At 41.7% G+C, this 13,211-nt stretch overlaps 1 protein-coding gene across 28 annotated transcripts in view; it reads left to right on the top strand.

Moving 5' to 3' along the window:
* The first annotated feature begins 837 nt into the window (after positions 1-837).
* The window catches only part of KCNMA1 (potassium calcium-activated channel subfamily M alpha 1), an 886,632-nt gene continuing 874,258 nt past the window's right edge, over positions 838-13,211 (top strand). For all 28 annotated transcript variants that reach the window (XM_050960013.1, XM_050960012.1, XM_050960004.1 and 25 more), the window contains exon 1: positions 838-1,196. In XM_050960013.1, the coding sequence (XP_050815970.1) occupies positions 879-1,196 (318 nt within the window). In that variant the 5' untranslated portion in view covers positions 838-878. The remainder of the gene's footprint in view (positions 1,197-13,211) is intronic.

Raw genomic sequence — 13,211 nt, 5'->3', positions numbered from 1 at the left:
GAGAAGGAAGCTCGTAGGGTGGAAAGCGCCGAGCCGCTGCCGTGCCGTGCCCATGGGGAACCAGCAGCCGGAGCTCTCCTGAGCTCAGCATCCTCTGCCCCAGCAACCGCCGAGTCCCGAGCTGAGGAAAGCCCCCCGGGGTCTCCTTCATGCGCTCATTATCCCCCGGCGCCCGGGCCACACGCGTCGCGGGGGCTGCGAAAGCGCGTCTCCAGCCGGTGGCTGCAGCTGACAGGTAGAGGAGCAGAGAGGAAGGCGCAGACAAACCCAGCCGGGGAAGCGGGGCTGGTGTGTGGCCGCGTGCTCCGCGGCGGAGCAGCTGCCGCCGCCTCAGCCCTGGAGGAGGACCCTGAAGGATGGGAGAGGAGGAGGCAGCAGCACGAGCGCAGATGGGCAAGTGGAGGATGAATTAAGATCCCCAAGAGGCTGCTGCCAGGAGAGAGTGGGGAGAGGCGCGGAAGGGGCTGGACTTAGAGGAGGAGGAGGCTGTGCGCGCGGGGGGGGGGGGTGTTGATTATTAATAATAAACAAGTTCAAGACTGCTACTAATAAGCCACCGCTGGGGAGAACCGAGGCAGAAGCTGGAAGAGACCCGTTGGGGGAGGGGGTGTGCGGCTCTGGGTACCTTGGAGAAGGCGCAAGTGGCTCGAGGCATTAACCTGGTGGACGTGGGGGTTGCGATTTGGGGGGGGCGTGTATCTGGGAGGAAGAGGAGGCTGGGGGTGGACATCTCTCCACAGCAGCAGCAGGAGGGGGACATTTGGCATCGGCCGGGGGGCCCGGGGACTGCGCGGCATGGCTGGTGAGGGGTGTTTGGGGGGGCGCTGGCGGTGGGGGGAGCTCTCCGGGGCCCCCGCGCGCCCTGCTAGTTGTTAGCTATGGCAAATGGCAGCGGCGTCGGCGGCAGCAGCAGCAGCGCCTCGGGAGGCAGCGGCGGCATTAGAATGAGTAACAGCATCAGCGCCAGCAATCTCAACACGGACTCGTCCTCGTCCCCGGTCAGCGTGCCCAAGATGGATGCGCTCATCATCCCGGTGACCATGGAGGTGCCCTGCGATAGCCGCGGACAGCGCATGTGGTGGGCTTTCCTCGCCTCGTCCATGGTCACGTTCTTTGGCGGGCTCTTTATCATCCTGCTCTGGAGGACCCTCAAGTACCTGTGGACCGTCTGCTGTCACTGCGGGGTCAAAAACAAGGTGAGCCCCCCCCCCTCCCTGGCTGTGGGGTGAGGGTGCCCCGGCCGTGGGGGTGATTTCAGGGGGTCTCCAAGGCGCTGGGGAGCTGGGAGAGAAGGCGAGGGTTGTTTGGTGTTTATTGTAGGGTCGTGCACTGACGCCTTGATCCAGTGGCTGTGGCGGTGTTGTTGTAGGGTCGCCTTTTAGGTTCCGTGAGAGGAGCCGCGGCGGCTGAGTATTGTAGGATGGCTCTGTTTGGTGTCACGTTAGGAAATGTTTCCCCAGAGACGGCTCCATCTTCAGCGGCTGGTGACAGGAGGGTTCCCCTCTGCTGCCTGTAGCCCAGGTCAATGCTGCCCATTGACATAGCGGGACAGTTCTGCGGAGAGGGCACCTAAGATGACTCTCCCCAGACTAGAGAGACCACTCGGGGAAGGATAGTTGGTGGTGTTGGTTGTTCTTTGTTGACTTAAGTTGTTTAATTCCATGTCGCCAGGAAGGAAAAACTTGGTAGAATTCATTCCTCATGAGGCTAGGTTCACAGGACCAAGCGCCTCCGGTAGGCTTCTGTTTGGTGTGGTAAATGTATTTTGTGAATTTGTAAGTAACTGCACTGGATCAAATTTTCTTCTATAATTTCCCCAGGATTTAGCACTTAAAGGTGCATCTGAGTCCTGCCACCATTTACCCCTTACGAGATGGGAAGTAGTGCAGTGAAGGTGTCAGCTTCTCTGAGATCCTTCAAAACCCAAACTAGGAGACTGATCGTGGTTAAACAAAGATGATCATGATCATTCCTTTTTTTTTATTTGAGAGAAATGGGACAGAAAGTGTTAAGGTTTTGAATTTGCTAAAGTGGCTTTTGACAGGCAATTTAAGACCCCAAAATAGACTGGCAGCTGGAGTTTCTCCCCTTCCCTTTTCACATTTTTTGGATTACACATGGAATAATATCTGCTTTAGTTAATCCTGGCACACACATACTCACAAGAACACACACACCTTTTAATATATGGTAGGTTGCTAGCTTGCTTTGACGTACAGTGTGCTGCCTACCCCTCCCCCCACATGTGATCTGGCACAACCTGGCTGCACAAGAGGGTTATTTTTTTAACTGGAAATAGGAAAAAGTTATAAAGTATGGTAATCATATAGCATCTTGGGAAATGTGATACAGTTCATTAATATCTTTCTTGCGGTGGGTAGTTTATGGTAAAGTTGCTTAAAGAAGAATCTCTTAATTTCAGTTGGAAATAATCTGGGTTTATAGTAATTGTGCTATCAGTGGAAAATGTGGCAATTAAATAGATGGGGTAAAATGAAACTTTTAACTCAGGTTTGACTTACAGAAAAAATACCAGGCAATGGGAGATACCTTAGAGATTTCTTGTTTAATAAAAGTAACTGAAATGTGAGCTTGTGGAAGGAGAGATTTGTCAGGTGTGCTCATAGAGCTTAGTTGTATTTTATGACAATAAATGTGTGTTTTGGAAAATACTGATACCTGTGAAAGGAAAAACCAAATTCCCAAGAGTGGGGTATCTAGCTAGATTTGTCTGGAGTTTCCCTCTTTATATTTTTAGTCCCCTCCTCCGCAGGTGGTGATGAGCCACAGAAGGCACAAAGAATACAGAAAATCCTAAGAGGTGATTGACATCAGTGCCTACTTCTTCACCCATGAGATTCAAAAGCTAGAGCAAGCCACCTTTTAACTAACTGTTTATTATAGTGCTTTCATAAATGTCCTTGGACTGAAAGTCTGTTCTTAGGAGGTGATCAGTTAAAGCAGTTTATGTATCTCTTAAGGAAAGTTAGGAAAGGCACATCTAAATTGTCTTCTAAACACTAGTCTGAACCTTTTATGTTTGAGTTGTCTTATTTACTTGTACAGGGCAAATCCTCATCAAGTAGTAAGCCAGAAGCTTACACATCTTGGAGCTAAAATAGCCAGCTCCAAGATGATCTGCCTGTGGAAGAGGTTAGGGAGGACAGTGGAGGACTCTGCAGGCAGGGGGAGATGTGCACCTTTTTTAGGATGTACCTATTACATTTGTTCAGATTTTCAAGGATTTGGTAAAGAATAATTAGCAAGCCCCCAGTGCTGCATTACTGGCACGCCCAGTTGTCCCACTGATTTCATTGAGAGTTCTGGGCACACAAAGAATGCGTGAATGTACTGCAAATGCTAGAAAAGGAGCCTGCAATAGATATGAGCTGAAATGGTAAATGCAAGCCCGTTAAACTTCTGCACAAGCTTAATGCCCCAGGGCCACTTGGGAAAGGCTGCCGCAATAGATGTGTGAATATGAACACATTCACGTGTATGTTATGTCCTCTACTTTGAACCCCCAGCAGAAGTACTGAGGCTGACCCATGTGTTTGGCATGAGAAGAGCCCTAGTATGTCCCTTTTCCTTCCTGCTGGTGGGGCAGAGTTAAAATATCCTACTCCTTGTATCTACGTAAGGAGTGGTCACAGTGTTCTAATAAATCTTTTCATCTCTGACTTCTTTGACTTATACTAAATAATTTGCTCATGTATGAAAGTCATAGGGAGCAGAATAACTTTGTCAGCAGCTGATCAGTACATCAAGTTCATGCAAGTTCATGCAGATTCCAGGAATTCCATCACCTGTTATTCCAATAGCAGCAAATCAGTTGCTGTATGCTTTTCCTTAGAATCCCAGTTTAAAGCTCTGTACTTAATAATCCTGTAGGACTCTGTCAGATTCACTTTGTGGATCTAGCTCTTTTTAGCGGATGCATTGTATGGAGCTACAGTTCTTTTTCTTGGCTTTTTTATTTTTAACTGCATTGTGTTTACAGTTGTTTTTGGACTTAAAAAATTTTAAACACTGTATTTAACCCTTTATGCGATACAAAATGTGTGGAGGCTGCATTTTAATTGTCTTAGGGATGGGTACAAGAGAGAAGGGAATAATAATATCCAATAGAATGCTTTTCAAAATTCCAAAACTTTTGCATAGTAATATGAAATTAATATTGTCCATTTTTGCTATTAACTGTTGAAGTTACAATTTATTTTGGACTGTAGGCTCAATTTGAAAGGTGGCAATATTTTTTTTTTTCCCAGTCTGCCAGAGAGAATGATGTAAATTCAGATCTGTGTTAATCAGTATGTCAGACAATAGAAAAGTAATTACAATTTCTGGTACTATTTTTTTTTTTGTTATGTATCTAACAAGTTACACATTTTTTATTTTATTTTTGCAATGATGCCTTTAGCCCTGTTTTTAGAGAGTTGTAAAATGCCATTTGTTTCTCAATGTCTTGTGCCTCTTAAGTAGTAAGTAACTGTTTTCTTATTAAGAATTAGGAAAAGGTTCTTGAGTATGGTTTGCTTTTTCTCTTCTTTGGCAAACCTGTTCAGTTCCCAAATTAGTATTTAAAATGGCAGAACATGAGATAGGAATAAGGTAGATTGGTCATTCTACTTGCTATTCTGTATGGCAATACAATAAAAAGATTCAAATATGAATAATAATTACATTTGCGTTGCGTAATTTACACAATTACATTTGATGGGATTAAAAAAAATAAGGGATATAATACCTTGTGCTTCAAGGCATAAAGTGATCACTACCCATCTGAGCTTAGGATTGACCCACCTACTCCATGGACATAATTGTTCATTACAGGTTTTCTTGGAACTTTTTTTGAAGCATCTGGTACTGGTCACTTGATAGATACTGGATTAGATGGACCTGCTACTGGCAGTGCCTGTGTTCCTGAATGATACTACTCTACCTTCAGGGTGTTTGGTTATATACCAGTTAACCTCTAAACGAGCTACTCAGATTGCTTGGCCCTTGCACAGGTTTGCAATGGAAAGAGAGGACGTGTAGAATGTCTTTCCCACAGGGATTCCATGGGTATGCAAGACAGGGAGTGGGCCCAATCAGGGGCAGCTCTAGGTATTTTGCCGCCCCAAGCATGGCAGGCAGGCTGCCTTCGGCGGCTTGCCTGCAGGAGATCCCTGGTCCTGTGGATTCGGCGGCACGCCTGCAGGAGGTCCGCCGAAGCCGCGGAAACAGTGGACCGTCCACAGGCATGCCGGCGAAGTCAGCCTGCCTGTTGCCCTTGCGGTGACCAGCAGAGCGTCCCTTGTGGCTTGCCGCCCCAGGCACGCACTTGGCGCACTGGTGCCTGGAGCTGCCCCTGGGCCCAATGGGAGTCCTTTTGAGGAGGTGACCATATGCAGAGTGCCCTCTGGAAGGGTGGGGCATTGGCACTTTATCTGTGCTCCCTGGATCCCCAGAGGGCATTATGCCTTAGTTATTATGTCTCCCAGAGCTTCTTATGCTATGGCACATCTTTATGACAGCCCAGTCCATAGCGTTCACAGCTGTTTCTCTAAAAACAGATATTTTGGGGAATTTGCTTGCAAATCACTGGGACACACCTAGTGAGTGACTGAAATTATTAACTACTAACCATAAAACTCCTCTTTGCAATTAACTTAAGCCACTTATTTCAGTAAATTTTAAAAAATCACATAGTGTTAGGGCTGGTTGAAAAAAATCTGTCAGCTGTTTTTGATGGGCAAATTGGATTTTCAGTGGAAAATAAAATTTTCATGAAGTATCTGTTTTCCTTGAAAATGTTAGAATTTTCAGTCACAAACAAAACCCTAAACTGGAAAAAGTTTGCCATGAAAAGTCAAAAATTTCCCTGGAAGGGAAGCCCCATTTTCAGATCAACTCTAAATAACATATAGATAGACATTTTAGCTTTTTATGGAGTGACATCTTAATCTGTGGACACCCCTCCAAAAAATCCATATATCCAGTTATATCAGGTATATACCTATATGTCAGATATACACATATCAGTAAGGTGGGAGCGTCCTCGGTTCAAAGCTGCTTGTCTTGCCTCTCTTTTTAATACATACTGAACAGAAGCAAAGGAACAGAAGAGGATTGGATGGGTCATAAGATTATTAGTGAGCTACAGAGCATTTTGTTTTAGGTCAGAGGTCAAACCTGGCCAAGGTTGATAGTGACTGAGATATTACCATCTTCTGGTTGACTGTATGAAACTACATGGTGAGTCTGAGTTCTGTTTTTAGTGAGCAGGTTGCCAGTTGTGATGTGAATGTCATCAGAGAGGTCAAGGAGGGAAAGGGCCTTGAAGGCAGAGCTACATTCAATTCTTTATTTGTTCATTACAGAACAGCAATTAGGCATCTGCATTGAGATGTCACATTGATGTACATCACCCAGGCCATACATCTGCTGTGGAAAAAAATGTGCTTTCAGTCTCCAAAGCTCCTAATTCTTTACCAAATTCATTTCAATGTTAAAAATAAAGCTGATGATAAAAATAAACACAAATCCAAAATATCAAAGATCTGGATAGTGCTTTAAAAGGCAAACAAAAAGCCCCTTAGCAGGCCTTGAGTTAATCACTGTTCTGACCTAGCACCATACACTGGCTTTTGCAACAAATATGTTTGACAAAGAAAAAAATAAAAAGCAAAATCTAAAGTGAAGTGCTCTAATATAACACTGGATTACCCCATCACATCACATTGGTGTAAGTGTTACTATGGAAGTGACTAGACATCACACTTTTTCCCAGTGAAGCACAATTGAAGCAACAACTGTGATAAGGAGCTTTATGCTGTTTTAATATTGATCCACATACCCAAGTCTCATGCCCGTGGGATTCCTGCATGCAGTATATAACTCTAAATGTAGATTCACTGTGAAAATTTAGAGTTTTCACTACTTCTAAATATAACCTCTGTCGAACAGTTGCATGTTGGTCTGCAATAGAGAATATGTGTGAGGCACTGCTGTAAGTCCTCTTAAAAGGACCTTTTAAATCAATCAAGCTTGCGACCTAAATTTTCTGAACCGGAGAGTCTTCTGTGGAATCCTACACTCAAAAACGTGGACACTCTTGTGGCCCTTCAGTATAATCACAGGAAGGTGGATTGTGAGTTTCTCTCATCAAAGCTCCTTATTTCAACAGATCTTCAGAGTGTGGAGCATGTGGTGACCAACATGCTAACTGTGGAACCACAGTCAGCATTTAATGTCCTATCCTGATCCTTTAGAACCCAAATGACTTCAGTGAGGTTGTGTGAGAGTTTAGGGGTTTGCCTATGCGGCCCCTTTGCCTGATCAGGCAGTAAACCAGCAATGGGGACATATTTTAGTGTGCTAGATTGTAGGATGGAAGTCTTAGAACCTAGCTAGATCCAGGAATATGACAATATAGAATATTCCAGCAGGATACTAAGGGGAAGAAGGAGGGGATCCTTTCAGCTTTGATGAAAAGTTATCTGTCTGGAATTGTATGAAGATCCTGGAATATTCAAGTTTTCAGATTCCCAATCGAAATTTGTCCAGGGAAAGCTTAAAAAGCTGCACTCTGAACATGCATTTGGTGGAGTTTCTTGTCAGAGGAAATATAGTGTGTGTGTGTGAATATATAAAACATCTACTTAGAGGAAAGGAAATGCATTAGTCTCCTGCAAGTTTGAATTCAGGAACTGAAAGGAAGGTGGGGACAAGAGATAATGTGTTGCAAGTAGAAGGGCATTTACAGAATTGATGGCTTCCGCTTTGAGTTCATACCTTGCTGAGGTATTTGAGCCCAATTCTTCACTGCCTTATACCTTGGGTTCTCATTTACTCCAGTGTAATGTGGGTGCAAAACTCTATCAGAACAGTAACATTTTACACTTATTACACATGTTATTTGCACAGAGATAAATGACAACAAAAGGTGTAGGGCAGTGGAGAATTGGGCCCTGTATGCTTGTGTGTGTGGTTGGTTGGGGAGGAAGGGATAAAGCCATTCATTTTATGAAACACAGAACAAGCCCAGCTGCTTTTGAGCAACATGAAGACTGGAGGTACAGCAAAAGAATCAGTTAGTGCTTGTGTCTCTGAAGGTGGAGGTTGGATTTGGGTGATTTTTTTTTTTTTAAAATAAGTTACATTTGTCAAATTATTCATGCATATATTAGTCAAATAATTATCCCAGCTCTAAACCTGGGTGAATTAATTATATGCACACACACAAAATAATGTATTAATTCACCTTATTTGACCAATTCTAATGGAGTTGTATTGGTATGGAAGGGCCCATTCTGAAGTTTAGATATTAATAGTCCCAGATTATATGCCAGTTTTGGATCTATGAAAGGAACACTTTATTCCCATAGATAGCATATGTGATCCTGTTTGAATGAGTGCAATGCTGTAGAGTTCACTTTGATCTGGCCATGTTGCTTTTGGATGATCTGTGATATGTATTTGTCAGTTTGGTAGCTCCAGAACCTGAGAGCCTTAACCAAAGCCTATTGAATTTGTTGGAAACAGTTCCACTGACTTCAGTGGGCTTTGATCCAGGCCCTGGATAAGTATTATGCACTTTAAAACACTTGAAAAAATCTTATCTGTTAACATTTTTGATCATTAAAACTGAATTTTTAAAAAAGTTCTAATCCAGTTTTTGCCATTCATGCTGTTAATGTACTTTTTGTACTTTACTTATCTTGGACATGTGCTTCCTTAGCCCATTGCTGTTACCTTGGGTTTCTAACACTACAGGAGAAAAGTTAGAAACTTTTCTGTGTGTGTGTGTGGGGGGTCACATTAACATTTTTAACTACTTCTTGGCCCTCCTGAAATGAAAATCTGGGTGCTGAAACTGTATTGATAGTACATCTACCATGGTCCTTATCCTGCAAAGTGATCATCATGGGTGGGCATAAGCACTTTTGCAGAGCCACACTGAATTCAACGTCAGAGCCATACATGGGCAAAGGTCTCCACTCACATGGATCAGTCTGAAGGACTAGGGCTTATGTTTGCAGCTAGGTCCCAAGCCTGCAAATCCTTGACTGTGCACCTCACTTTAGTACTGTAAGCAGTTCTCTTGATTTAACTGGGACTTCTCCCACTAAGTAAGTTAAATGTATGCAAAAGTATTTGCAGGATTTGGGCCTTAGTTTGGTGCATTTGAAATACAGCGTTTCATGTATCCTTGCTAATATTTTAATAAATATGGGTACTCATTGTACAAGTCACGTCACTTCTCTGTTCTCCATCTGTGAACTAGGAGTAATAATACTATTTTCTTTTTCTTTCTTTGTAAAATGCTTTGAGATTTATGGCTGAAAAGCATTATATATTAGCTAGTATTGCATTTATTGTGTATAAAGGGAAATCCTTCTTCAGGCTTTTATGTCCTTTAATTGTGTGTATCTAATGGCATAAAATAAATGCCAACTTAATTTGTCAAATATACAGTATTCATGGAAAAACTGGAATTTATATTTAGAACTGAATATATAATATATGGGCAAACAATATAACCTCATTATTATTTATAATGGGATAAACAAATACCTATTACTAGGTCATAATGCCACTGAGAAGCTATGGTAAAATTATAAACCACAAGAATGGAGCTTGAATGGCTTGTCACTAAAACCATCAGATAACATTCCACTATGTTACACATTTGTTCTTTGGTTTATTAATGTACAAAGAAGTACATTTAGAATATATCTTTCTGTTGTCCAAAAAATGGTGGCTAAATATTTCTTACCTTTTTCTTTGCACTTTGCCTCTCTACACTCTATCCACTATGCATGAAATACTTTAATACTTAGATAACTCTTTGGTCTCCTTTTTGTTAAATTCAAAAGGAGACATGTTCAAAGGTTGCTGTTGATAAGTTAAGAGTAACCACTGCATCACTGATGCAGTAGTTAATTTCTCTTCTCTATATAAGGAAATACTGTTGTGGTTCAGATACTCAGTAGTAACTATTTGTAAACGGTGGCCATTGTATTTCAAATAAAATGGTTCAAAATATAGTGCTTTTCTTAAACATCTTAAGTTTGTTTTTTTAATGAAAAGCTGCGCTGATGAATTTATTTATTTTTGTGAATTTGAATGAGTATTCCATTGGGCATAATTGATTGAGCTGATTTACCAGTGGCTGGAGAGTTGGGACTATGTGGGCCATGGGTTACGATTTTGTCACGGTTATTTTTAGTAAAAGTCACAGACAGGTTGCAGGCAATAAACAAAAATTCACGGAAGCCCGCTATCTGTCTGTGACTTTTACTAAAAATAAGGAGGGTAGCTGGCTGGGTTGGGGGGAGAGAGGGGAGAAACTAATAGCTCCAGCCCCCATCACCTGTGGCTGAGATCTGTGGAGCCTCCTGCCGCCCATGTCACGGGGCTGAAGCTGAAACATAAAATGTCACACAGGTCTCTAAAAGTCACAGAATCCATGACTTCTATGACCTCTGTGACAAAATCTTATCCTTAGCCATGAGTGATGCAATTCTCTTGTCAGTTGTTCTCAGTTGAGTCCATTGGCCACAAGCGATTGAAGTCAGTTGAATTACAAAGCCTATTTGCTAATCATAAATATATGCTTCTATTGGGTTGTGAGGTTACAGTTTTTTGGTTATGATCCTGCAAAACTTTCTTATATAAAAACCATTTAAGTCATCTAGACTATTTATTCACATTCCCTCTCCCCCACTACATAAGTGTCTGGCCCTTAGATTATATGTGATACAAACACTCCCCTCCCCTCCTTTTGACTAGATGATTTCCTGCATTTCCTTAACTTTTGTATAAGTGAATATTTCTCACATTCTGTTAGATTATGCAATTGCACTAAACTGTCTTTATTATGTGGCACAGCCTTTAATTTAAGAGTCCTGTTTCCCTGTATTCCATATATATTTATATCCCATTCCAGAAGTTACTTCATGTGTTAAGTTATAATACGGCAAAACCTCTTCCCCCTTAATTGTGCAAGTAAGGGCAATGGTTTCGTATAAGTAAAGGGAACAGGATTTTTACCCTATATCTTACACTCCTGAAAGATCACAAAGAACTTTGCAAACTCTATGCACAGAAATCACTTAGGATCAGATTTTAAAAGGTATTTAGGTTCCTAAAGAATCAGGTAGGTGTTAATATGGATTTTCAAAAGCCCCACCTATATCTTTAGGTGCCTAAATACCTTTAAAAATCTGACCCTTAGTTCATTGCTGGAATGCATCCACCTCTATGATGAAAAAAGTTCACAGCTGTCCATTGTTAACAGTACTACCCAACTGTTTAAAGGTCTGATGCTACATGGTATTTAAGCATAAGGAATTAAGTGTTCCATTCTTCTTCAATTCCCCTGAACTATTAAATTAGTAATAGCTGTAACAGTATTATGCTTTGCACTAATATCGTAGAACTCTTACATTAATTCTGTTAAAGTATGCATGATTTTTATGGGAAATTGTGCATTAGGTAGCACATGCTATTTTTGTTGATACATGGCACTTAGACCAATACTTTCAAAAATAAATGCTTGAAGTTAGGCTATTAAATTCATATTTAGGCACCTGAATAAGTGGTCTGATTTTTCAAAAGTGATGAGCATTCAGCAGCTTTGTTTGACTTCAGTGGGAGGTGCTGGGTACTCAGCATTCTGAAAATTTGGTTGCTTATTGAGGTACCTGAATATGAATTTAAGATCTGAAGTTTAGCCACCTTCTTCGAAAATGTTGATCTTGCAGTGTTCTCTGAATTTCACTGATTTATGCATAAATTCAACATGCTCCCCCTGTTGTGCACACGTCTCTCTCACACACACACTCACTCACTCAGATTCAGGGGAGTGTACCTCAATGTGCGATTAGCTTATGTACAATTTTACAAATGCTTCAAGGCAGTAACATCTGGTACATTAGCCTGCAGCATTTATACCCGTCTAGCCCTAAATTTCTTTCAGCCTAAGAGGCTGAGGTATGGCTCCCACACAAACAAGGGTTTTGTTTAAAGCTGTTTGCTTTTCAAATAATTTTAATGGTTTGGTAAGTGAGGAACAATGCATTTGGTTGGTATTTTTTGGTACTCTCCATTCTGTTGAATTTGTGGGGATTATTCTGAACAGAATATGACATGAACGGCTACACTTATTCCCTTTATGGGCTGCAGGGGGTTATTTATCCACAGGTGCTTTGTGCGTGTGGGTGTATGCAGTCTTTCAGTTTTTCCTTTAAAGGAAAGTAATGACTTAAGTATAGAATACCTACATTCAACTCCTATGCCAGAAATAGAGAGGTTTTGTACAAAACTAGAACACATCTCTGGAACTGAATGTATAAAATGCCACCATTAATATACAATAGGATAAGAGACCTGTGTAATTATACCAGGTTATAAAAACATTGAGGTGTTCTGGTAACATTCTAAACTTCAAAAGTGACACTTGTGTGGCTTGTTGCTAAGGATCAAATTTCATGGGATTTCATGTTTATTATGTTCTTTTGTATACAAGAGAGTAAAATGTTTAATTTTGAAATGGCTAACATTCATTTTTTGAAACAGGTCAAGGGTACTGCAAAAAAGTGGCAGACTCTAATACATTGGGTATAGGAATGCAGGACTCTTGTTCAGTCACCACAGTTCAGGTGCTAAAACCCTTCATTAAGATTCAAGGTGATTATTGCTGAGTCATACCGACAGCTAGGTCACATTATCTCCAGCCAGGACATAAAGGGATGGGAGTGTCCCTTCTGTCTAATGGGTATTAGTGCAGAGGGGTTGCCTAGATCGGGCTGATTTTGAGTTAGTAATAAATTCAAACACCAGGAAGTGTTTGTTAGCTCACATACCCTGAATTAGAATACTGTGTTGAGGAGGGAGTTAGGGACTCAGCCCATTCATAAGTACTGATAATATTTCTAATACTAGTATGGGGTTGCCAAGCCTCCAGGATTGTCCTGGAGTCCCCAGGAATTAAAGATTATTTTTAGTTAAAGATTATGTCATGAGATGAAATCTCCATGAATATGTCCAACCAAAATTGGCAACTCTAAGTGAGACAGGGTGTCATGTATGGAGTGCTTCCAGGACTGCGGAGGAAGTTTTATCCATTGAGTGCCTATAGGATTGGGACTGTAGGCTGTAAGTTCTTAAAGTCAGGAACTGCTTCTTTTTTTGCTCTACAGAGAGCATGATGCAAACTTGTT

This window comes from Gopherus flavomarginatus, chromosome 6 (assembly GCF_025201925.1).
Source record: "Gopherus flavomarginatus isolate rGopFla2 chromosome 6, rGopFla2.mat.asm, whole genome shotgun sequence".
Lineage (NCBI taxonomy): Eukaryota > Metazoa > Chordata > Testudines > Testudinidae > Gopherus > Gopherus flavomarginatus.
This window is presented reverse-complemented; position numbering and strand designations above follow the sequence as displayed.